The 26,575-nt window shown below is 45.8% G+C and overlaps 1 protein-coding gene across 1 annotated transcript; it reads left to right on the forward strand.

Moving 5' to 3' along the window:
* Positions 1–5,961: 5,961 nt before the first annotated feature.
* si:dkey-202l22.3 (7 transmembrane receptor domain-containing protein) lies at positions 5,962–10,242 on the forward strand. The gene is made up of 3 exons (XM_031572917.2): positions 5,962–6,288; positions 9,348–9,993; positions 10,048–10,242. Exons 1-3 carry the CDS (start codon positions 5,968–5,970, stop codon positions 10,203–10,205), a joined length of 1,125 nt encoding a protein of 374 aa, XP_031428777.2. The 5' UTR covers positions 5,962–5,967; the 3' UTR covers positions 10,206–10,242.
* The last annotated feature ends 16,333 nt before the right edge of the window (positions 10,243–26,575 follow it).

Consider the following 26,575-nt stretch of genomic DNA (forward strand, 5'->3'; position numbering starts at 1 on the left):
AATGACTGCAAAGCTGGCTGCTGACAAGGTGCAATACGCACGCAAAAACACTTCAATCAATTACACAGTCAGAGAATTTACTCAGAATGAGAATTTGCAGGGGGGCTGAACAGTCCCCAGTATACTGCGACGACATACAGTCGTTTTTTTCCTGGCTCTGTAAAGGTTGGGTGATTTAAATAAATAAATAACTAAGTAAATAAGTAAATGAAGACCCGTAACCTTGACTAATGAACCATGAAACGTGGCCGGTCTCGCCTGTCCAGACGACTCACATTTTGCAGCTCCGCTTCAAGCGAACGCTTCTTTTGTGCTGCTTGTCACTGTGTGTGTCTCTCCTCGTGTGTGTGTGTCTCTCCTCGTGTGTGTGTGTCTCCTCGTGTGTGTGTGTCTCCTCGTGTGTGTGTGTCTCTCCTCGTGTGTGTGTCTCTCCTCGTGTGTGTGTCTCTCCTCGTGTGTGTGTGTCTCCTCGTGTGTGTGTCTCTCCTCGTGTGTGTGTCTCTCCTCGTGTGTGTGTGTCTCTCCTCGTGTGTGTCTCTCCTCGTGTGTGTGTGTCTCTCCTCGTGTGTGTGTGTCTCTCCTTGTGTGTTTGTCTCCTCGTGTGTGTGTCTCTCCTTGTGTGTGTGTCTCTCCTCGTGTGTGTGTCTCTCCTCGTGTGTGTGTCTCTCCTTGTGTGTGTGTCTCTCCTCGTGTGTGTGTGTCTCTCCTCATGTGTGTGTGTCTCCTTGTGTGTGTGTCTCTCCTCGTGTGTTTCTCTCCTTGTGTGTGTGTCTCTCCTTGTGTGTGTGTCTCTCCTCGTGTGTGTGTCTCTCCTCGTGTGTGTGTGTCTCCTCGTGTGTGTGTCTCTCCTCGTGTGTGTGTCTCTCCTCGTGTGTGTGTGTCTCCTCGTGTCTGTGTCTCCTCGTGTGTTTCTCTATTCGTGTGTGTGTGTGTCTCTCCTTGTGTGTGTGTCTCCTTGTGTGTGTGTCTCTCCTCGTGTGTGTGTGTCTCTCTTCGTGTGTGTGTGTCTTCTCGTGTGTGTGTCTCTCCTTGTGTGTGTGTCTCTCCTCGTGTGTGTGTGTCTCCTCGTGTGTGTGTGTCTCTCCTTGTGTGTGTGTCTCTCCTCTTGTGTGTGTCTCTCCTCGTGTGTGTGTGTCTCCTCGTGTGTGTGTGTCTCTTCTCGTGTGTGTGTGTCTCTCCTTGTGTGTGTGTCTCTCCTCGTGTGTGTGTCTTCTCATGTGTGTGTGTCTCCTCGTGTGTGTGTGTCTCCTCGTGTGTGTGTGTCTCCTTGTGTGTGTGTCTCTCCTCGTGTGTGTGTCTCTCCTCGTGTGTGTGTCTCTCCTCGTGTGTGTGTGTCTCCTTGTGTGTGTGTCTCTCCTCGTGTGTGTGTCTCTCCTCGTGTGTGTGTCTCTCCTCGTGTGTGCGTCTCTCCTTGTGTGTGTGTCTCTCCTCGTGTGTGTGTCTCTCCTTGTGTGTGTGTCTCTCCTTGTGTGTGTGTCTCTCCTCGTGTGTGTGTCTCTCCTCGTGTGTGTGTGTCTCCTTCTGTGTGTGTCTCTCCTCGTGTGTGTGTCTCTCCTTGTGTGTGTGTCTCTCCTTGTGTGTGTGTCTCTCCTCGTGTGTGTGTCTCTCCTCGTGTGTGTGTGTCTCCTCGTGTGTGTGTGTCTTCTCGTGTGTGTGTGTCTTCTCGTGTGTGTGTCTCTCCTCGTGTGTGTGTCTCTCCTCGTGTGTGTGTGTCTCCTCGTGTGTGTGTCTCTCCTTGTGTGTGTGTCTCTCCTCGTGTGTGTGTCTCTCCTCGTGTGTGTGTGTCTTCTCGTGTGTGTGTGTCTCCTCGTGTGTGTGTCTCTCCTCGTGTGTGTGTCTCTCCTCGTGTGTGTGTCTCTCCTCGTGTGTGTGTGTCTCTCCTCGTGTGTGTGTGTCTCCTCGTGTTTGTGTCTCTCCTCGTGTGTGTGTCTCTCCTTGTGTGTGTGTCTCTCCGTGTGTGTGTCTCCTCGTGTGTGTGTCTCTCCTCGTGTGTGTGTCTATGTTGGGGGGGGGGGGCTTCAGCCATGTTGTTGAAAATGTGCAATCCCCTGATTACCTGACATGACTCACCTGGTCCACTTTCATCCCAACGCTGACATTTAATTGCCTTGGCGACGGAGGGGGCTTAGCCTTGCTATGCATGTGCAGCGCTCTCCAACCTAACCAAGACAGGAAACAAACCGTCCTCGGAGAAACAGCGGGTACCGTGAGTGTGTGGCAAACCGGGCTAAATTAGGAGGAATGAAATGTATGTACATTAATTACGCAGCGCATTCACTGTAGGAAGCTCTTAATTACGCAGCGCATTCACTGTAGGAAGCTCTTAGTGAATAGCTAAGCGCTATTTCAGGCTGTCTTGACTTCGTCCAGTCCAACATATCCACTTAATGAGGCTGTCTGCTTAAATGAGCGAATCACCACGCCGTCGTTTGCATTGTGGTTCCCTGCTGAGGCTGTGTGGCATTTGCTTTGATTCAGTATGCTTCCCTTTTCATGATCATTTGATCTGGTTTTATCCACAGCTCAGATTCTGTGTGATAACACTTAGAAGAAGTACTGTGCCAATTTCATATGTCAAATGAAATTGTATTAACATTCACTCAACATATATTTTATTTCTACTAACTGCACCAGACGGCCTGTCTGAATTCTGATAATGGTTTAGATTTGATTGGATATATTATGGCGGAGAGGAACTGCAGCTCTTGTGTATTAAGGCTCTAGTTAAATTAAATGTGAGTGACTGAGTTATGGTTATATTAAGGAGAGTATTATAATGCAAATCATCCGCCAAAAATAATTCTTGCAAATGTATTCAGTGTTCTCCATTCAAACGACTGAGGTGATATTACATAATATCTGACAATATCGAGTTCTGATAATGATTTAGCTCAATCAGAGCCCTGTTCACTGGTACCTTATTCAAATTCGAACAGATGTTTTAGCGTTGGCAATTCCGTAAACATCAAAATGTCCTTCAGGGCGCTTCGCCACCAAGAAAATTGGTTGAAGAACTAGTCTCTGAGTCCTTTTTGTGTAGCGGGAGTGGGGCCGTTATCAGTGCGTTTGTTTTGAATTGGAAAAAGCAGCACAAGCCTTTCACCGCGCACTCATGGCCACCTCACTGAATGAGAGGCTTTCACTGTAGGGGCTCTGAATGCTGAGACCAAAGTGTGTTGCTCTTTGCATGCGAAACAAACACGCTGATGCATCTTCAGAGGAGGGGGTGGGACCAATTGATAATTGGATTGATAAGGGGATTGGAACCATACGGTGCCACATTGCTTGAAGTTTCTAGTTTTTGGGATCAGAGCACTTGCAACAATTGAAATTGCTGCAGACACTTACAAGAGTGTGGACCTCATATATATATACAGGGGGAGGCTTAGGTTGCCCGGTTGCTTTGATGTAGTAGGAAAAGATGAGCTTTAAGTTGTAGAAATGAATAACAAACTAACAATCATCATCAAGTTATATGAAATGAATTCAAATCTTCATAAATCCAGGCTCAGTTTGCCACGTTTAGCCTAAAGAATCAGCTTGCCTACCAGACAACCAGCCCGTTATCACGTGCACATTATTTGGTAGGAAAACTAAGCTACATGTCTGCTGATGGTTAGTTTCCAACATTTCATTTTAACAAGAAGAATAAATGATGGAAGTAATGCATCACATGAATTATTTCATTCAAAATGGTTAAATGCCAAAATCCTATCACTGTTTTGGGTGTTGTTAAGTGTAGAGTGCGGTAGAAGCTAGAATGCCAACGGAAAAGAGAAGGATTCAGGAGAGAGAGAAGCAGCAAAGGGGAGCACATCTTTGCAGAGTTGGTTACAAAGAAGCAAACCAGCAGGTGAGACAGACATTGCTTTGCGATAAAGATGACAATGCGTAGGCTAATTAATTAATGTGAAACTGGCTCATATTTTTAGACTCCTAATGGCAATTTATTATTATTAAATTACATTTAGATGAGGAGCAACCACAAGCCTCCAGACCAGAGGAAATGTGGACCAGGAGACACATAGGACAGGACAAGGACATAGGACAAGTGCTGATAACCAAATATGAGATGAAAGGACCTTGCTAGAAAGTACAGGGATAAAGAGCCACATGCTAAATAATTGTAATCTTAAAAAAATATAGGCTATTTTAGAGATTCTTTCAAAGCTCTTGCTTGAGCAGAATACAAAATAACATACCACTGCTTCTAGTGGGCCTTATAATAGTAATGATAATGGTAATAACAATAATATATAATTGGACAGATGATGAGCCAAGTACATCAACTGCAGACAAAGACAAAGACAAAGAGCCAGAGCCAGACTCAGATGAGAACAGAACAGACCTGGAAAACAGGGAAAGGAGAGACGACACAGCAAGTCAGGACAGGATGCCAACAAGGGAGGATATTGAGATGGCATAATCCATGAATACAGATTTTAGTACAATCAGGCCTTTATCGAATTTTCACATTCAGTCTGGCCTTGCCGTCCTATTGTGAAGTTCCCAAAAAATGCAGAAGGGCGCTCTTTTCAAGCCCACTGGTATGATTATGACCCTTGGCTGGAATATTCTCCACAGAATGATGCCATGCTCAAATGAATTGCTGTATTTTAGTTTTTATTAATATAATATAATATATAATATTAATAAAGATCCTGTTCTTCTCAGTTCTCCATACAGTGTGTTTTTTTTGGGGGGGGGTTACCCTTTTTTCAGGTCAGAGTAATGGCCCTTAAAAATTCCTGTGCACTTCCCTGTATATATATATATATATATATACTGTATATGTATATAAAAGTGTGTGTGTGTGTGTGTGTGTGTGTGTGTGTGTGTGTGTGTGTGTGTGTGTGTGTGTGTGTGTGTGTGTGTGTGTGTGTGTGTGTCTGTCTGTGTGTGTCTGCGAAGATGGAAAAACATGTTTTCTTGATAGCAGAGGAATGAAAGTGCATGGGGTAAAAACATGCCGAGGTAAATATGCTGCTGCATTTGCGGTGGAGATCAACAGGCTCTGGAAGGGATGTCTCCCCTCCTTTCACCCTCCCTCCTTCTGGAAGCGATGTGTCTCCCCTCCCGGGCTCACACATTAAACGCCCTCTGGCTCTGGCATGCTGGGGAAAGCTTCAGGCAAATGAAAGCCCGGTAATTTTTCCTCCTGTGAGCTTATGGAAGCTATCAAATCCCCTGATGTCTGAGAGTGTTAACAGATGTTTTGGTGATTGTTCAAGTCGAGAGTTGGGAGATACGGGTGGAATAAAGTGCGTAGAGAATGGTGATGATGGCAGACGCAAGATTACGAGACGTAGAGGACTACTGGTGGCCATGATTAAATGTGCTTATTTGCATATAGTACAGCTCTAGTAGAGCTGTTTGTTGCAATTGGAGTGTGTAGAGAATGGTGAAGGCAGACAAAAGGTTATGAGACATAGAGGGCTGCATTACAGGCACATTATGGGCTTATTTGTAACAGTTCCTTCTCCTCTACCCAAACTAGTAGTACTATCAACACCAAGATCATGGGTGTGACACCCTGGGAGTACAGATACTGGTGGAAATGCATCCCTCCTGTTAGTGTCCGCTAGAGGAATGAACATTACACTAAACAATTACAAAGCATTTTTGTCTACAACTAGCTAACAGCCAAAGCTAACTGATGAATTTCCATGATATTCTGTTGTCCTGTAAAAGCTCACATTCACACGATTTCCATCCTGGAGCACATCGAGATATGTGGTTAATATTCTTGCAACCTTAGAAGGAAACATTTTATTTGTAAGGTTGTACATTTCTGTCAGCATTTTGCTCCCTGAGAATTAGATCCATTACCTGGGTGTTGCCTCGAACTACTAGTTGAGCTACAGAAACCTTTATGTTTAAAAACGCGTGTTTGCTCCTTGTTCCGGCATGTTCCAGGATGAGTCAAGCCTGATGATAATGGATCCCGGGGCCCAAGACTCCGACAGCATGCTGGGGCTTCCCTCCTCCAACCAGACGGACCTGCTGGACATGTTCTCGGGGGCACAGCTCCTGCTGCGCTTCAAGCCACTCTTCATGCCGCTCTACGCCATCGTGGTGCTCGTGGCCGGCGTGGGCAATGCCTTCCTGCTGGTGTGCATCGTTGTCGACAGGAAACTGCACAACGCCACCAACTTCTTCATCGGGAACTTGGCGGCCGGAGACTTGCTCATGTGTCTCAGTTGCGTGCCCCTCACCGCCTCCTACGCCTTCGACCCGCATGGCTGGGCCTTCGGACGCCCGCTCTGCCATCTGGTGCCCCTGCTGCAGGTGAGATGGTTAGATGTCCACTGTAAAGTACTTTGAGCTGCACTCAATGATTTCTATTATTAATACCATTTCAATGCATGCAAAGCTTCTTCCTAATATTATTATAACCAATTTTCTGTGAATAATTCTACTTGAACCGTTTAACATAGAAATTTTATTCGAACTTTCGTAGGTCTCCTAAATGACACTTAGGCTATGTTTTCTTTTTCAATTTGAATACACTTTATTCTTTTTAAGATATTTAAGATGAACTAGTAAGAATTTCCCATTGAAATGAATGGTATAATCTTCGTGACACGTAAACGTTAACATTCTGTAACTGCCATTTCAGCTGTCGCTAAGTCCCGCCCCTCGAACGCAGACGAGCCAATGCCAGCTTAGTCCCATCTGCATTCGAGGTTACAACTCCGTAGGGTGGCATCAGAAATTGTGATTTTTCTCTAGTTTTATCTGGTTTTATACAGTAAGTTGAAAAAATGGTCAAACGCTGTGCAGGGGCTAGATCCAACATATCCTGAGAGGCAATGTGGTATTTTTTATTCCATTTCCCTAATCAAAACAAATAGAGCTGGACCACACATGTGATGCTTCCCATTCATTATGAATGGGGTGACGTCATGCATTGCCGAACTTAAAGTTTAAAAGTTACCATGAAATACACACTGTACAATATAAAAACCTTGTTATTATAACCAAAAAATATGTCGGAGGTGATTTGCGAGACGTCTGAGCCACCTATCTAACGTTAGCATGTTAGCAAGGTAGCTCCTTTTTGCCCAGTGTGATCAGTGATTTGCTGTATCATTTGCCTGTACCTTAAGCTTGTTAAAAGAAGGCTACAACTTTGTATTAAACAAAGGTCCGCAATTACCACCTTAAAGGGTAGGCTTCTTTTCTGACAGCTGTACCTTTGGGTTAAGACATTTAAGAAAAAAAGAGTGTACTGACTCACTTTCTTTGACACATTGTAATTACACCTCTACCCTACCCTGCGGGTGTGCTGTCAGACATTATGCTAATATTTATTAGCGTCAGTCTAATTGAACCTCTGCTCTGTAAAGTACTCTGAACTGCAAGCTGTCTATGAAAGGGGCTCTATATAAATAAAGACTGCCTTCTCTTGCTGAGCAAGAGTTCTGCAACACAATGCATGTTTCACAAGCCCAAGCGCCACCTCTGTTATCATTTTGGTTGTCAAGCATCCCATAAAAAAAACTGACTTTGATAAAATACGCAATCAAACCATAATTAGAAACTAAAAGACTTTGTCCATATTGAACTGATACGGGAGGTGCTTTGTTCCGTATTTTTGAGAATCAATTCAGTGCAAATCTATAGGAGAGTAGTGTTAAGACTATTAAGACCATTAAGACCACAAGGGGATTTGTATGAGAAAGAAGGAGACTCAGCCTGTACGTCATGTTATTTTCCACTACCCAAACAGAGAATGCTCTTCTCATTGGTCGTGACAGCTGAGTTTAAATGTCCTTGACATCCGTATCTGCCAATCCCGATGAAGAACGTATTGATTGGTCAGGTATCCAATTCACCTGTCACACTGAGAGGGAGGAACCAAGAGACACACCATTCACACACACACACATATCCTCTCACACACACACATACATACCCTGTCACCATTGCTAGGGTAATTCTTGAGTAAGTATGTGCCAATGTGAAGATAGATCTGTCCAAACATGCACTTTTGCACACAGTTTCCACTACTGAAGCTACTGGTTATATGTTTATATATAATATATGTACTGTTTTTCTTAAAATAATTGTCTCTTTTATTCTAAAGAATGAGAAAATAGTTTATGCCAAAATAAAATACAGCCAAAATAAAATTCTGATTCTAAATGATAATCTGTTACACACGTATTCCTCATCAATCAATCGCTCATCAATACAAAACTGATCAAATTCAGGTTAGTGTGTTTGCTTGTCTTAATACATGGGCCTATACATACGTACATGTCTGGTAAATGGTTAAAGCTGTGGCAGTTTTTTTTAAGTGAATTGAGAGTAGGGCATGCACATGACTCACAACCAAGTATGTGGGTATTTGTATGTTCTATCTTTAGACACAGGAAGTGTATGATGGCTAACGCAGGATGTAAGACTCGTTACAGGTCCACAGCAGTCAGGACGTCTCAGTCTGAACCCCACCCCCATTTAAGGAAGTCAGCAACCCTAGTAGTCAGTGAGTCGCTCTTTCAGAAATGAAGTTTGTTGATCACTGGCCTGAGAGCATCAGTTTACAACACACAAGTTCAACAGTTCAATTATTCATAGTTATACTATGGTTCCAGATGTTGTCTCTGCCTGTTTGATCAGGTTCAGCAAAGAAACGTTTCCCTATTTGTAAATTCCAGTGCATTATTCATCAGCATAAAATATACACTTGCTGACTGATTCATTCTATCAATTCTATGAATTAATTAATTCATTTCAAAACAGACGTCCGCTTGTCTGAAGTATGCGTACGCACGTTCTGTGCAACGAAATTGCAGCAAAAAAGCAAATTCAGTCTCATTAATAATAGAGTGAGAGTAATTAACTTGTGTGCTAACTGGCAAACAACCAACAGACTTGCAAACAGCAAGTACACAGCGTTTCAAAACTACACGGTGACAAGCCGAATTTGCCACAGGAAATAACAAGTGGGTTCCCTCTCACCATTGGCCAACCGTGTTCTATCAAAATGTATTTGAGGATGATATTAACCGACCAGCTATAACACTACTGAGTCCGAGCCTTTTTTAGGTAGTCTGACATGCCCTGATGTTTTTGTATATTTCCCCTAAGTAAAAACATTGAGGCAAAAGTGGCATTTATGATTATATTCTAGAAGACCTCAGCAATAATAACATGAGAGTAAAAGGAATGTAGTAAAAAAAATGTTATATTTAAATCAAATCTAAACATACCCTAACAAAAACTCCATATCCCTCGGTAGGGAGCGTGGACCCCCAAAAACGTTTACCTTGGTACAAAATGGTCGAGTCCAAACTGTTTCTTCTGATTATCTGTGATTATCTGTGAACTCTCTCCCGCAGGGCGGCACCGTCTTTGCCTCGGTGCTCTCCCTGACGGCCATCGCCATGGACCGCTACGTGGTGGTGGCGTACCCCGTGCGGCGCCGCATCTCCATGTGCGCCTGCGGCGCGGTGGCCGCCGGCATCTGGGTCCTGTCGCTCACCCTGGCCGCCCCGCCGGCACTGCACGTGCGCCTGGTGGACCTGCGCCCCAGCGGCGTGGACTTCCTGGTGTGCGAGGAGTTCTGGGAGGTGGAGCGGCTGCGTCTGCTCTACTCCTGCTTCTTCCTGCTGGCCTCCTACATGATCCCGCTGCTGGCCGTCAGCGTGTCCTACTGCGCCATCAGCATCCACCTGCGCCGCCACGCGCTCCCGGGGGAGCCATGCCAACAGCAGCAGCGCTGGAGCCAGCGCCGGCGCCGGACCTTCTCCCTGCTGGTGGCCTCCGTGCTCGCTTTCGCCCTCTGCTGGCTGCCCCTGCAGGTGCTCAACCTGATAGTGGACCTGGACGGGGAATTCCGCTTCGTGGACAAGCACTACCTGAACGTGTTTCAGGCGAGCTGCCACCTGCTGGCCATGAGCTCGGCGTGCTACAACCCCTTCATCTACGCCTCCCTGCACAGCAAGCTGCGCCTGCACGTGAGGCGCTACCTGTGGCCGTGCAGGGGCGGGGGGGCTGGTGGGGGGGGGAGTGGGGCGGGAGGCGGGGGCATCGCTGGAGGTGGGGGTTCGGCTCTGCTGTCACACTGCGCCTCCAGGAACCCAAACACCTGCCTGAGTCTGCTGTCGGAGCCGTCTGCCAAGGAGAACCAGAACCAGCACCGACACACGGGGGAACCGGAAACACCTGTCCACAGCAACCCGGATAGCTCCCTCTGAGGACACACACACACACACACACACACTCACACACACTCACACACACACACACACACACACACACACACACACACACACACACCCTCTTCAGAGACTGTCTGTCCTGTTACCATGCTCTAGAGCTGACACTCTGGCATGGACTCTGACCACAATCTGACTCATTCTGAGACAGGTTCTGGTTCACACACACACACACCCTTCCGCACACAGACGTGGGAGTTCCATCTATAAATTCTTCTAAGCAACACCTTTTTCATGATTTCATGTGAAGTAGACTCCCCGCACAAAAAAAACAATTTCCTCTGGTGAAATCCGCTCTGTTTGTGACCAGAAGTATGTTGTTTGCTCTAATGTAGAACAAATACTAAGCTCCATGTTAATATAAATAACTTAAGGTATGGTCGAATCGTTATGATTGGCTGATAAAACATGACTTCATTACCACGTTCACTAATTACTCAACCCAATTGTGCTTGATTGCGTCCTGCTTTGTGTCAATGAAACGATCAAATATGAATATCCCCACCTATGATGCACGAAGCCTGTTCACCGTGCTCGCCGCACGCACACACCATTTCAGCGACAGCGTGTCCAGCTACACACACACAGATCCTTTCAGAGACAGTACGACCAGTCACACACACACACACACACCCTTTCAAAGACAGTGCGCCCACTGGATCTAAATCTGGATCTGAAATTGGGAAATTATGCAGCCTTAATCTGGCACGGATTCTTGCCAGTCGGACTCGATCTAATCTCCTGGACGGCTTCTGGTTTTGGAGTATATGGGTTGGGCCTAAACTGCGACTAAAGAAGCTGTAATCCCCTCCATCTTCTTCTTCTTCTTCTTCTTCTTCTTCTTCTTCTTCTTCTTCTTCTTCTTTTTCGTCTCTCTGAAGCATGTTTTTTGTTCTGCTCGACATATGGTGATCACGGCATGCATGTGTGCCTTCACTTTAGTGTCATTTTATTTGATTGCTTCTAAGAAAGTGTAAATTATTTCTCGCAGCTAGGAATTACTAGGAATTGTGGCAGAATATTTGTTGCAGCTTGCCCAATGGTCTATGTTGCATTTGCAGTTTAAAACCTTCAGAAGTGTTGTTTCCCTCAGTGTGTGCTGGTTAAATGTTATTTACCAAAATGTTGAGTAACACAAAAAAAAGTAATGCATCCCAAATTCAGTTTTCATCGACCATCGGTCTTGATGCTGCAAATGTGTAATCCCATTAACACCAGCTGAGACCTTTACGCTTCTAAAAGCACGCCCTGCGGCTGTTTGTTCCCTGAGTGCTTCACTGGTGTCACGAAGGATAAACAAGAGGCAAAGGGCAACTCTCTTCTCCGTCCTTTTCTTTGGGAAACCCTTTGAACATCCATCCATGTGAGCACCACCAGCTGCCGAGCGCCGGTTTGGAGTTCAGCTGAGTTTGCGTCCAAGTTTATCCAAAGCAGAACCAACAGCCCTCAGAGCTTACCCAGAATTCCTGGCAGTGACAGAATTCCACGGCCTGCAGCCCCTCTGGCTCTTCCCCTTCATACCCCTCTTCATCCCCCTCTTCATCACTCTCCAGTGGCGTGACCACACGGGAAACACACAGATGGCTTAAACAAGAATTTGCATTATTCAGGGCTGAGTCACCGCCCCTGTGTTATCCGCTCAGACTTAATGTGACTCTGCTAGACCCTGACATCATGCAAACAGTACAGCAAGTTGAACTCACATACAGATGGATTGAATCACTTAATACAAGCTTTGGGACAGAGGTCTGCATGAGGGAATAAGCAGCGAGGAGGAGGCCTTTACTTGGCCTAGGCTAGGTGTGAGGGAAAGAAAGATAATAGAGAAAATAGACGGATAAATAGACTGATAAATAGAGAAAATAGACTAATAAATAGACTAATAAATAGAGAGAATAGAGAAAGAGCGATGGAAAAGAAAGCGAGAGAATTTCCTTCCTCGAGAGAATCCTGTCCCTTCCAACTTCTCCTCTCTGCCCGCTACAGTGTGCTTCTGCCTGGAAGGACCAACCCTGTGTGGAGCCTGTCTGGCCCTACGGCACAGTCTTGACACTCCTCACGGCATCAGGGTTGCACCCACTCCCAAGCTCGCTTGCTCGCTCGGCGCTGCCAGCCTGCCATCTCACAGCGGAGCGGGAACGTTGGTGGGCAGCCGTGCCGAACGCCAGCTGCTCTGTCCTGACATGTGCACAGCAGCTCAGACGGGCCAAGCGGGCACCAGAGGGGGCATCGGCATGGCACTGACGGGTTGACGCTGGAGTTGTTTAGTCTCTAACAACTTGATGCTCGGGGGCCTCGCGCGAGAGAGAGAGAGAGAGAGAGAGAGAGACAGAGAGAGAGAAAGAACAAAATAACAAAAAGAGAAGAAGAAAAAAAGAGGCGTTGAGCTGTGAGTGTGGTTAACAAGAGCAATGGGGTTGGTGTGGTCGTGCTCTTTTGTTTCTCCTCACCAGTTTCTGAGAATGAGTATGTTGTTTCCTCTCGCCCTAACTGTGTTGAGCAGAATGCAGTGTTGAAGACTGTGTAGAGCAGAATGCAGTGTTGAAGACTTCAGTGTTGATGACAGCAGTGTTGATGACTGTGTTGAAGACTGCAGTGTTGATGAATGCAGTGTTGATGACTGTGTAGAGCAGAATGCAGTGTTGAAGACTGCAGTGTTGAAGACAGCAGTGTTGAAGACTGCGTAGAGCAGAATGCAGTGTTGAAGACTGTGTTGAAGACTGTGAGGAGCAGAATATAGTGTTGAAGACTGCAGTGTTGAAGACTGTGTAGAGCAGCATGCAGTGTTGAAGACTGTGTTGATGACTGTGTAGAGCAGAATGCAGTGTTGATGACTGCAGTGTTGAAGACTGTGTTGAAGACTGCAGTGTTGAAGACTGCAGTGTTGATGACTGTGTAGAGCAGAATGCAGTGTTGAAGACTGCGTAGAGCAGAATGCAGTGTTGAAGACTGTGTTGAAGACTGCAGTGTTGAAGACTGTGTTGAAGACTGCAGTGTTGATGACTTCAGTGTTAATGACTGTGTAGAGCAGAATGCAGTGTTGAAGACTGCAGTGTTGAAGACTGCAGTGTTGATGACTGTGTTGAAGACTGCAGTGTTGATGACTTCAGTGTTGAAGACTGTTTAGAGCAGAATGCAGTGTTGAAGACTGCAGTGTTGAAGACTGTGAAGAGCAGAATGCAGTGTTGATGAAGAGCAGAATGCAGTGTTGATGAAGAGCAGAATGCAGTGTTGATGAAGAGCAGAATGCAGTGTTGATGAAGAGCAGAATGCAGTGTTGATGAAGAGCAGAATGCAGTGTTGATGAAGAGCAGAATGCAGTGTTGATGACTGTGAAGAGCAGAATGCAGTGTTGATGAAGAGCAGAATGCAGTGTTGATGAAGAGCAGAATGCAGTGTTGATGAAGAGCAGAATGCAGTGTTGAAGACTGAAGAGCAGAATGCAGTGTTGATGAAGAGCAGAATGCAGTGTTGATGAAGAGCAGAATGCAGTGTTGATGAAGAGCAGAATGCAGTGTTGATGAAGAGCAGAATGCAGTGTTGATGACTGCGTGTGACAGACTGTGTGTGAGAGATGGGTGCGGAAGGCTAGAACAGCGGCCTGAAAGAGCGCGTGTGTCGACCGCTGAAGAGAGAGGTTATCCGAGCCTCTTGTCCTCGGCTGTGTGTTCGCACGCGGTGCTGGTTAATCTCACGCCACAGCTGCGCCCTCTCCTTTCCTGGTACGGTGTAATCGATCATCACCATAACACTTCTCCGGTGTGAGGGGCTGTAATTACGGAGGAGGTTAATGCGTTCGGCCCATACCAGTGCTCCCTGGCACTCCTTTGGCCGTGCAATCATCTCTTTTTCATACCTACAATGGATGTGTGTGTGTGTGTGTGTGTGTGTGTGTGTGTGTGTGTGTGTGTGTGTGAGTGTGTGTGTGTGTCTCTGTGATTTGAATAGATGTGTGTGTGTCTCTGTGATCATACCGCTAACAAACTCTTCTGACTGGGTTTAGTCATGGATGGGACTGGGTGTAGTTATTTATGAAGTTATTGATTTGAGTTGAGATTGTTATCGAGTTATTGATTTTGCATTTCTATCTGAGCTCAACCAGATAACTTAAAGCCGCCCAACTGCTGAGCGGCTGAATGTGTTTTTCTCGTCGATCCACGTGTAGGTTCAGCCCTCACGTTGCGCCTGGACACAATGTCATTTGTGAATAGTGCTGTATAAATAAAACATTCACTACACTTTACTGACAGCAGTTAACTCAAGGTCAGATGTCGGAGGTCAAAGGTCAGAGCTGGATGGATTCCACGGCCACCTGAGTGTGTTTTGGAGAGAGGCATGCAGACACGTGGCTGAACGTTGCATGCGTACATGGTGCCACTGACACACCAAGATGTGAAACTTCCTCTCTCCTGTTCCGGTGAAATGTGACCTGTATACACGCTTTCTCGTTGTTTTTTTGGCAAAATGTGCTGTGGTTTTATGACCTGGTTTAACATACTGGGGGGGGGGGGGGGGGGTCACTTATTTTTGTCTTTGGTTAGAAACCAACAATTGTGTGAGATGTCATGTAGACGAAATTAAACATGATAATAAAAAAACATCATGTTCAGTTGGTCATGTTCAGGGGCTTTTTGGCTGTTTGTTTTTAGACTTAGAGGTTTGTCCATTACCTACACTGTCAACAGTTATCCTCATCTCTTCTCAGCTATGCATGTGTTTGTAACCATAGCAATATGTAAGCAATATTATTTCACCCAACACAGAGAACTGTTCATAATTACTGTACATATACACAATTCTTGCAAGATGTTACCACTGAGATGCTATTGACCTCGAACTATGCTATTCCCTTTGACCAATCAGCTTTCTCATTGTCTATAGTAGGGGCTCAATGGCAGGTCCTTAGTCAACTCATATCACTCTTGCCTGCACACAAAGCCATGAAGTAGCAGTGGTGAAGTGGGAGACTACAGGGGAGGCCAACACACACAGGAAATAGGTCTTTTCCATGATGAAAGAGCCTCGGAGATAGATACTGTGGTTGTATTAGTCGGTGTGTTATCTGTGCAGGTCAGACAAGGCTGTTGAGGTGTGTGTGTGTAAGCACGTGTTTGTGTGTATGTATGTGTGTGTGTGAGCTCCAGTGACTCACTTCCACTCCTGAGCCCCTTGGCCGCTGAGAGGCTCATCATTTCTCCTGAGATGGAGCCGTGTGCCGAGCGCCGTGTGCCGAGCGCATCAGTCTCGCTTCGCCCCCGACTTGATATGTGCGTGAGAGCTCGTTTCCCCCGACCCCACACTCTCTCCATCCCCTCTCTCTGCGTAAACACAGACGCTAGGCAGAAAGGTCAGGCAGGACTTGGAGCACCCTCGAGCCTCTGATCAGCCAAGGCTGGCCACCACCGCACCAGACTACACACACACACACACAAGGGGCATTATCACTGAGGTGGGAAGTAGAGAAGACCAGGGGACTCAAGACTGCTCAATGTTAGAGAGAGAGAGAGAGAGAGAGAGAGGGAGTGAGAGAGAGAGAGAGGGAGAGGGAGAGAGAGGGAGGGGGAGAGAGGGAGGGAGAGAAGAGGGAGAGGGAGGGAGAGAGAGGGAGGGAAAAGAGGGAGAAGGAGAGAGGAAGGGAGACAGCGGGAGAGGGGGAGGGAGAGAGAGAGAGGGAGATTGGAAGAGAGGGAGGGAGAGGGGGAGAGAGCACAAAAAAGGCAGTGAGTGAGAGAGAAAGTCAGAGAGAAAAGTAAAGGCTTGAAACATGTTATTGCGAGGTTTACAAGTGAATCAGAGGTAAACAGATACAGCGGCCATTTAACGATCATTCACAAACTGTTCTTCTTTATCAGATTTCACTACAAAAAGTACGTTACAAATAGCCTACGGTTAGAATATTTCACAAGTCTTCATCCGTGTTTTAGTCTCAACTGATAACCTTCTGCACTCTAGATGCTTCTGTGCCTGAACATTTACGCAATAATCTAGATCTATAGATAATAACGGGTCTTGAGAGTACGGTGAGGATGAATACACCAGACTGATAGCGAGATGGGGCACAAAAAAGACAAAGACAGCACAGGGCAGAGAGATTGAGAACGGAAGACAGCGGTGTGGTGATGGAGAAATACACAGAGGAAGGGGGAAATGAAAGACTGAGGAGAGAATGAAAGAGAGGGAAAGAAAAGTAGATACGAGATTGAGGGGCAGATTTAAGGGGCCCGTTTAAGTTGTAATTTCGTTGCAACGTGCTATAAACCATGGCATGGTATGGATGAACAGACTGCACATGGTTCAAACCGCATTCTACATTTAGTCATTTAGCAGATGCTTCTATCCAAAGCGACTTACAAGGATGTATACACATTTACACTGATGGCACACTGCACATCAGAAGCAATTAGGGGTTAATTGTCTTGCTCAAGGACGCTTCGACAGGGAATCGAACTAGCAACCTTCTGATTACTAAAACAACTTCTCTATCTCCTGTACCACTGTCGCCAACAGTACCTGTACCACTGTGCTGGCATGATGAAGGGCAATTCTACCTGCTGCTGGATGACAAGGTGCGCTTTCCTGACTCTTCCATTCACAGTGCAACATGAGCTGTCTGCATGCTCACTCCTGCTAAACACAACAACATGGCTGACAAGAAGTATGAAGAATGTTGCCTAAGACCTCAACCAAGATAGGGCACAAAACTTTGATGTAAAAAATTATGATAAAATCTCTGTGGCAAAATCTTGCAACATCTTGTCATCGCTTTGTCACTTCATCCACTTCCCTACGTGTAGATGCAGAAACAGTCCAAGTCATTTCCGTTGCATTTAATTGCGCCCCTTCAGATGTGACGCCGCAAATTAGCGTTTAGAGGGCGGTGACATACGTTGATTACACAATCAGCTGCAGATTTTGAACATTTGAGCTGAAATGAAAAGACACAACGTGTGCTTCCTGCAGCCTGGCCGAGTCACTGTGCACTCCGTGCTCTCTGACCTTCATACATCTGCCCCAGAGTGAGGAAGACGAGGAGAGGAGTCAGCCGCCATCGTCAGTCAGCGGTCATAAACTTCTTTTGACATGCAAGCCTCCTTACATTGTGTGAGTGTGTGTGTGTGTGTGTGTTGGGTTTGTTTTTCTTCCTGGTCTTGCTGAAGGGTGGGAAAAGCATTAGCACCCTGAGTGTATTTCCATGTCTGCATGGCGGTCGAGTCTCTTCCCCTAGCCCCTACCTCAGAGAGAGAGTGTCAGTGAAAATAATAGGAACCGCAGGAGCCATGAGTCTGCCATGAGACGGACTGTCTTCCTCCTGCCCCGTGCTCTATGGAGATTGGGGGACGGTGTGTGAGATCTCTGGAGGCTGCAGCTCAAAATATCCCTCTCATTTCTAAGCAGACTGGACCAGGAGTGACAAGGGAGAGAGAACAGAACTTAAGGCGTAATAAAAATGAATGATGAAAACTAAGGAAACAAGTAATGAGGCTGTGCTGGCATGATGAAGGAACAGAGGAGCAGGGGCGTGCACAGGAATTTTGAAGGGCCTTTGCTCTGCCCGGGAAAAAAAGAAAAGGGCAACACGTTCATTTTTGTAACCGCCGCCACCACACCCCCTCCCCCTGCGCGCATATTCTGCCTATATCACTTGAAACTGTGAAAATTGTCAGGGTCGATCACTAACCGCCGCCGCCACGCCCCCTCCCCCTGCGCGCATATTCTGCCTATATCACTTGAAACTGTGAAAATTGTCAGCGTCGATCACTAACCGCCACCGCCACACCCCCTCCCCCTGCGCGCATATTCTGCCTATATCACTTGAAACTGTGAAAATTGTCAGGGTCGATCACTAACCGCCGCCGCCACGCCCCCTCCCCCTGCGCGCATATTCTGCCTATATCACTTGAAACTGTGAAAATTGTCAGCGTCGATCACTAACCGCCACCGCCACGCCCCCTCCCCCTGCGCGCATATTCTGCCTATATCACTTGAAACTGTGAAAATTGTCAGGGTCGATCACTAACCGCCACCGCCACGCCCCCTCCCCCTGCGCGCATATTCTGCCTATATCACTTGAAACTGTGAAAATTGTCAGGGTCGATCACTAACCGCCACCGCCACGCCCCCTCCTCCTGCGCGCATATTCTGCCTATATCACTTGAAAACTGTAAAATTGTCAGGGTCGATCACTAACCGCCGCCGCCACGCCCCCTCCCCCTGCGCACCTTTTCCGTGATTTTTTTATCTAGGCCTACATGAAATTCTGCAGCCGTTATACTATTTAGCCCGGGCAACCTTAGCCCCCTCCTGTGCACGTCCCTGCAGAGGAGGAAGCGATGAGTCTGGGAAAAGACTTAACTGATGAAGCAACAGGCTGGCTGGGCAAGGCCCTGGGCCACACTATTGGGTGACTTTATATTCATTTAGTATTTGCCCTGATTTGCCTAGAGCTGTGCTTCTGCCCTTGTCATTCTGCACCCCCTGCTGCGCCCATCCTTTACCTGGCTGTGTGTGAGCTGAGTGCCTCTCCATGGGCGGCCTTGCACCATAATCAGACAACCAAACCCTAAATCCCTCAATGCCAGTGGTTCCCAAACTTTTTACAGTCCCATACCCCTTCAGACATTCAATCTCCAGCTACGTAGGCTACCCTCTTCTTTTCACCTTTTAGGTGAATTCCGTTTTATTCCGTTTCTGCTCATTTTGTTCACCCTGAGGTAGATTGATGGCTTAAAATGAGTGAATAATATGTGCCACAAGTGACCCAAACCTTCTAAAGTTGTTGTTTGCCAGCCATCAACAGAACAGAAGACTTAAAAAACATTATTTGCAGGCGATTGGGAAGATGAGCTAATTAATTTTACAGGCTGTAGCGGAGGTGTATGTGTTCAGCACAGACGTGACATTTTCTCAGTGGTTTTGTTTTTTAATTAATGCTTGTTCATCGTTGCGATCGTTGTGTTGTGTTTATTAGAAAGAAATACAGCCTTGCAGGGCAAAATACAGGGGAATTTGGCCGATTTTGATGCACAAAATTATGTTTCCGTCTGAAAGTTGCAATTCTGTTTCAAAGGGTACATTCCGCGAATTCCGTCCGTTTTCCGTTATCGCGAAAATGTTCTCCCCGCGTACCCCCTGAACCACTTTGCGTACCCCAGTTTGGGAACCGAGGCTCTATGCTAACCAAACCCTCAATCCCTCTATGCCAACCAATCCCTCTATGCCAACCAATCCCTCAATCCCTCTATGCCAACCAATCCCTCAATCCCTCTATGCCAACCAATCCCTCAATCCCTCAATGCCAACTAAACCCTCAATCCCTCTATGCCAACCAATCCCTCAATCCCTCAATGCCAACTAAACCCTCAATCCCTCAATGCCAACCACATGTGCACTGTCTGCAGGAGCATCCTTGTTTCATTAAGATGGCATGAATGGAATATGTGCATGTTTAAGGTTAAGTGAGGCATTGAGCGGAGGATTGCTGGGTGTTTTGTAGCGTAGAGGATGTCTGGTATTCTAGCCCTTGGCTCTGGTCTTTGTGATCAACTCAGAGTGGCAGCCTCAGGATAGACACACACACACACACACACACACGCTAACACAAGCACAAACACACAGCCAGACAGCCTCGGGATATCAGGCTCTCTCGAGCTTCAGCAAACGCCCACACACAGATCTGACAAGTGGAAAAGGTTTTCGTCAGAGGGGACAGACACACACACATAAACAATTCACACTAACACAAGCACAAACACACAGCCAGACACACACACACACAAGCACATGCAGGCCTGACATATACTCACGGACAACTTAAACACACACACACACAGACACACACACACACAGACACACACACACACACACACACACTAAGATTCACAAATAGACGTTCATATAGACATACTGACTCAAATACAAAATGGTGTGATTCCAATAATCCAATTTGCGTTCACATACATCTCTTCACATGTTATCTCTCTCTCTCACTCTCTCTCTCTCTCTCTCTCTCTCTCTCTCTCTCGATGTCTCTTACTCTCTCTCTCTCTCTCTCTCTCTCTCTCTCTGAGCGCATGCGTGAGTGAGTGACTGAGCGGCTGAACGCGTGTGTGAGTCTAATTCTAACTTTTCTACCTTTGTGTGTTGTTTATATGTACTTGTTGTTTATGTGTGCATGCACTTAGTTTTACAACTACTGGGTTTTGGTTTAGTTTGGTGTTGTAAATATCACGGCTTGTTTGCCCGTGGAGTCTGCAACCGGCTTTGGCTGAGAGTATGGCTGCCGCGGGAAGCATGGAATTTGAAAAACTAACTCGGCGGCACGGAGTGAAGGTGGAGTGCAGCGCGAGTGTAGAAGATTGTAGTTTAGCGGTTGGTGAAATTGTTGGTCACGAAAACGTGAAGTCGGCTTCACGAATGAACAATGCGGTTGTGCTGTTTCTCAGCACAATTGATAAGGCTAATGAGGTAATTGTGCAGGGTATAGTACTCAATGATTCCCTCACGCCAGTCCTCCCACTCAGTACCCCTGCCAAGAAAGTAATCATTTCAAATGTACCCCCGTTCATCAAAGATGAACTTATTGCTAAACAGTTGCAACGGCATGGCCAGCTGGTTTCACATTTTCGAAAAATCCCTCTGGGATGTAAATCGCCCCTTGTTCGACATCTAGTGTCGTTTAGAAGACAAGTGTACATGGTCCTAAATAGTGGCATGGAGGAGATTGAGCTAACACTGAAGCTAAGGGTGGAAGGGTTCGATTATGTGGTGTATGCAACGTCAGACACTGCGCTGAAATGTTTCAGTTGCGGTGGAGCGGGACACATTGGTCGCTATTGTCCTGGCAAAAATGCCAACACTGAAAAGGAGAAAACTCCAGCTAAAACCAATGAGTCCTCCACAGTCGTTCCCCCAGTCACTGAGGTAGAACCCTCGGTGGATGGGACCGAGGGAAGCGGACTTGAGGGGGATTTTCTGATTGTGCTTGGCCCCGAAGCCGTGGCGGGTGAGTCGGTGGTGATGGAGCCTGCTGTCGCTATTTTTGTCGCAGAAGAGCTAGCTGCGGCTGGATCATGTGAACCTGGAAATAAGAAGGGGCCTTCAATACAGACACTGACAGTCCCTCAAACGTCAGTGGATGTGGTGGAGGCTATCGACATAGACCCAGTTTTCAAAGCCCCGGTGAAGAGAAAAATGGGCCCGGAGATTAACGTGACTAAAATAAAGAAAGATGAACACACAAATGATAGCGATTGCGAATCCATGGATTCAAACTGGTCCGATTGTTCGCAGGGAGATGTAAAGCTCTCCAGCGAAGATAGGACATATACTGCAGATAGCATTAATACTTTCCTACATGTCACGAAGGGGATGCGGAACGTGGAGGTTGAACTGCATTTTCCAGACTGCTCGCAGTTTATTAGCGACGCTGCCTGGTGGATAAGGGAGGGTGTGTTTGAGGATATGGCGGTGTTTCGTCTCCGGAAAATAATGAGCAAGTTGAGAAAAAAGTTGCGTGGAAAAATTAAGTCTACTTAGTTTTTTCAGTATGTGTAACACCATCAAGTGTGGCTATCTACATTTAAATGGTGTTAGCGATTTATTTTGTACGACTTTTTTTAAACTGAATAAATTAAATGTTGCCCTGTGCTAAATGATGAATTATTGTTTGCCCATGTGTTGGGAGTAAATTGAGCATTGTTTCATTTTTGTCATGTGGTACCTGTTTTAAGAAATCTGCTGATGTCGAGAGTCTCACTCGGTTTTTGTTTCTACAAAGCAATGAATGACTTTGATACTTTTGTTGCACAGTGGTGCTGTGAAAAAGCTGTGTGCTCAGTTGATGATGATGATGATGATTTTGTTTTTGATGTTTTGTTTCCTTTTGAATAATGTGTAAAACACTGTTTGCAATGCTGTTTACCTAATAAAAAGTTTTTTATAAAATTCTCTCTCTCTCTCTCTCTCTCTCTCTCTCTCTCTCAACCAAAAACATAGTGTCACTGTGTTTCCCACGGTCACGCAAACATGCTGACCTCACCCAGGACACACTCACACACCACGTCTCACACATCTCACAGACTCTCTGTTATACACCCACTGACACACGAACACACTGTCACTTACACACCTCTCATTCTTTCTATCTCTCACACACTGTTACATCCAAGGGTGTATACTTGTTGTTGTTTATTAAGAGAAATTATAAAAGTCTATTTGTCGTGTAGTTTGCTGTAGTGTCCTGTGCGTTGTTGCTTAATTGGTTCTGCTGTCCTATCCTGAGTACACGTGTGAGAGAATCTGTGTGAGTGTACGCATGGTGCAATGTCATAGTGTGTGTCACTTTGTATGTTAGCAGGAGTACTTTGAAATCAATTCTACTTTTGACAGGGAGCCAATGCAGAGAGGCAAGTTCAGGTGAGATGTGTTCATATTTCTTAGTTCCGGTGAGTGTACGGGCAGCAGCGTTCTGTATAAGTTGGAGGCTCTTTATTGAGTGTGTGTGTGTGTGTGTGTGTGTGTGTGTGTGTGTGTGTGTGTGTGTGTGTGTGTGTGTGCGAGCAGCAGCGTTCTGTATAAGTTGGAGGCTCTTTATTGAGTACCTGTGTGTGTGTGTGTGTGTGTGTGTGTGTGTGTGTGCGAGAAGCAGCGTTCTGTATAAGTTGGAGGCTCTTTATTGAGTTGATGCTGCACACCGGACAGGAGAGCATTGCAGTAATCTAGTCGGGAAGTAATAAATGCGTGGATTCGTTTTTCTGCATCTTGGAGGGATACGACTTTTCTAATATCGGCAATATTGCGTAAATGAAAAAATTATGTCTTTGAGATCTGTTTTATGTGTGAGTCAAGTAGGAGGTCTTGGTTGATAGTTACACCAAGGTTTTTGATGCTAGTATTGGGTGTTGGGATGCCATCGAGTGTGGATAGATGGCTAGATAGTGTCATTCTCAATTGATCGGGGCCTACAAGCATAACCTCAGTTTTATCAGAGTTGAGGAGCAGGAAGTTGTTAGCCATCCAAGACACACACACATCTCCATGTCTTTCTCTGATACTTTCTCTCTTTTTCCCTTACACACACACACTCTCTCTCTTTCTCATGCACACCTACACAAACACTCTCTCTCTCTCTCACTCTTTCTCTCTGACACCCTCTCTCTCACACACACACACACACACACACACTCACTCCAGGACGCACAAAGCCAATCAGTCACCAAGGATCCGTCAACCCCTCACGCAGCTGTGTGTGTGTGTGTGTGTGTGTGTGTGTGTGGAGTGCCTGTCTCCCTGTGACCTTTGCCTGAAACATAATTAACAGTTTCCGCAACAGTCTGGCGTTTTCTTTGGAGACCGCTGCCTCACCTCCACCCAGACCGTCTCTGCCCACTAAAGGCTGATCATACACGTACGTATGTGTGCATAATTTAGCATGTGTGATTGCACTAAGGAGGAGAACAGGAGAGGAGAAAAGCCATTATCGCTTGAGCCCACTTGTCTGATAAGGAGACACACAGCATCTCAGATCACAGTGGAAGAAAAAAAAAACTATTTCAAATGTGTGTGTGTGTATTTCAGTATGCTTTGTAAGAGTGGGTGGGTGGTATGCTTGTGGGTGAGTGTTTGTGTTTGCACATCTGTGAGTGTGTGTGTGTGTGTGTGTGTGTGTGTGCATGATGTCTGTGTGTATGTGTGTGAGAGATAGAAGCCGCGTAATTTGCGAATGCTTCTAAGAGCATGCATAAACAGGTGCGCTGGTCCATTAGCATTTTAGGAGCATTTAGAATGAGAAGGAGAGAGATGCACATACACACACACACACACACACACACACACACACACACACACACACACACACACACACACAGCCCTCCCTGCTGATCTTGATGGCTCTGAGATGTTGAAAGAGAGGACTATAGTATGTGCCTCTTGTGAATCACTCCTAAAGGTCTTTCACTCAAGCCTGCCCCTGCTGAATACACAAGCACAACACAGACCTTCAAGAATGCTCAAGCAGGCAATAAACATGGCGCCTGCGTCCGAGGTCTGTGATTCACAGCACCTCACCCAGACCTTTCACAATGTTAGGAAACGTCTGTCACTGTTCAGCGACCACCGTGTCGGTGTGAAGCAGGAAGGTTGAAGGGATCATTCAGAGGATTAATAGACTGAGCAGAGACCAGTGGTAGAGGAGTCGCTCAGCAATCAGAAGGCACCAAAGTGTCGAAGCGTCTTGGAGCAAGACACTGAACGCCCCAACCTCTCCTGATGTGCAGGTTGGCACCTTAGATAGTAGCCTCCGCCATCAGTGTGTGAATGGGTAGATATCTGAGGCATGAACATGTAAAGTGTTTTGAGTGCTCTATGAGTAGAAAAGTGCTTTATAAATGCAGTCCATTTACCAAAAGAATCCCTGTCGGGCTGGTTTTCATCTCCTTGCAGTGTGTGTGTGTGTGTATGCAAGTACCTGAATATAGGTACCTATGCATCTGAACATGCATTTGGGGAACCCATGTGACATTGTTGTTGGTTGTTGGACATTGGTGTGGTTGTCTGCATTCATGTTTATGAATGCATACAATTGTATGTGTGTGTGTGTGTGTGTGTGTGTGTGTGTGTGTGTGTGTGTGTTTTGTGCATATTCTCCAGGCATCTTTCAGGCTTGATGCTTCTCAGACTGAAGAAGAGTATTGACAAACGGAGCATGGTGAATTTTCATCGACGTCCATAATTATGGAGAACATGAGTGATGGTGAAGGCTCCATGGGGATAGCCGATGTAATAGACTTCAATTATGCACAAGCCTCCCCCCCCCCACCACCACCACCACAAGCCCCCCCACAACCACCACACACACACACACACACACACACCACAAGCAGCAACCACCACAGACACAGACTCTGCCTGCTTAAAGTGGAGGAAACAACCCAAAACACAAGGGAGGGAAACATTCCTGGCCGTGTCTCAGCTGTTATCAAAAAGCCATTTGCTCGGAGAAGAAAAGAGATTCGTACTTTAGCCGAAGCCTGCGGTGTGGAGTAAGTAAGCAATTCAGACCCGTTCACAGTCAAACACTATCACTGCTGTCCAGAGCCACTGGACAAAATGTGCCTCTCTCTCTCTCTCTGGCTGATGGACGGACAGGACGACCCTCGCATCTGAAGACACTTAGACAGTCCACCATTCAGGTCTTTGAGCCAGGGTGACCTGACAAGAATATTGTTTTTACCTGTCCTTCTTTCTTTCCTTGCCTCAGTATTTATGTTTTAAGTCCATGTTATATGCCTAGACATACACACATTCAACAGGTTAGGCTGACATAGTCACTGTGAAATTTGTCTTGTTTTTTAAATTGTGTATTAAGTAAGTGTATTTCAGTTGTATATGTGAAATGATTTGCATGTCCTGAAAGTCGCTTTTATATAAAATGTACAATTATAATTCCAGTATAATTGCGTCAGTTTTATCATTGTTATTATCATTGTGATAAAAGCCAAGACTATTGTCATGTTTCTCACGAGTCCTCGTGTATTAGTCTGCATATGACAAAAACCACTAGTATTACCATGTTCCCAGGACTGGTCTAATCAGTGTAATGCGATGAGCAGGAGAAAAGCAAAAGCTGGATCCCCTGCTCAAAACAGACTTGAATAAATGACTCCATTTACATAAAAAATAACATAACACGGTGTCCCAGCATACATACCAATTAATGGACGAGGCGGATGACGCAAATCGCTTATATCCTGGTTACCGCACATGTATTTAGGCTTCTATCCTGGTTACCGCACATGTATTTAGGCATGCATGTACAACTCACAAAGGAAACATTTGGTTCTGTTTAAAAAGAAGGCAACGTGTAAAGCGCAGAATTAATAGCAAAATAAGAGAATACGTGTTGTGTTCGTCATTAGCTTGTCTGAGAACACACTGTAGCCTCTCTCATGGGCAGCTTTTTAATCAACTGTTTAAATTACGTTAAGTTTTCCAAGGCATTAATATTAAACTCTTTCACCGCATCTACTTCAAAGGTGTCCCGTTAGATTAGATTAGATTAGATTCAACTTTATTGTCATTGCACAGAGTACAAGTACTGAGGCAACGAAATGCAGTTAGCATCTAACCAGAAGTGAAAAAGGCAGAAGAGTGCAGAGTATGTGCATATGTACAGTGACAATATAAAAATGGATAAATAGGATATATACAGTATGATATAAGATGTAAGGGGTATGAACAGTAAGAACATGAGCAGCAATAGTGGTGATTAGTGCAGATGTTATATAGGTATATGTAAAGTGCAAGAGAAGTACAGGTGAAGGTGGCAGTAGAAGTTATAAATGAGGAGGTAT

The sequence above is a fragment of the Clupea harengus genome, chromosome 9, assembly GCF_900700415.2.
Source record: "Clupea harengus chromosome 9, Ch_v2.0.2, whole genome shotgun sequence".
Taxonomy (NCBI): domain Eukaryota; kingdom Metazoa; phylum Chordata; class Actinopteri; order Clupeiformes; family Clupeidae; genus Clupea; species Clupea harengus.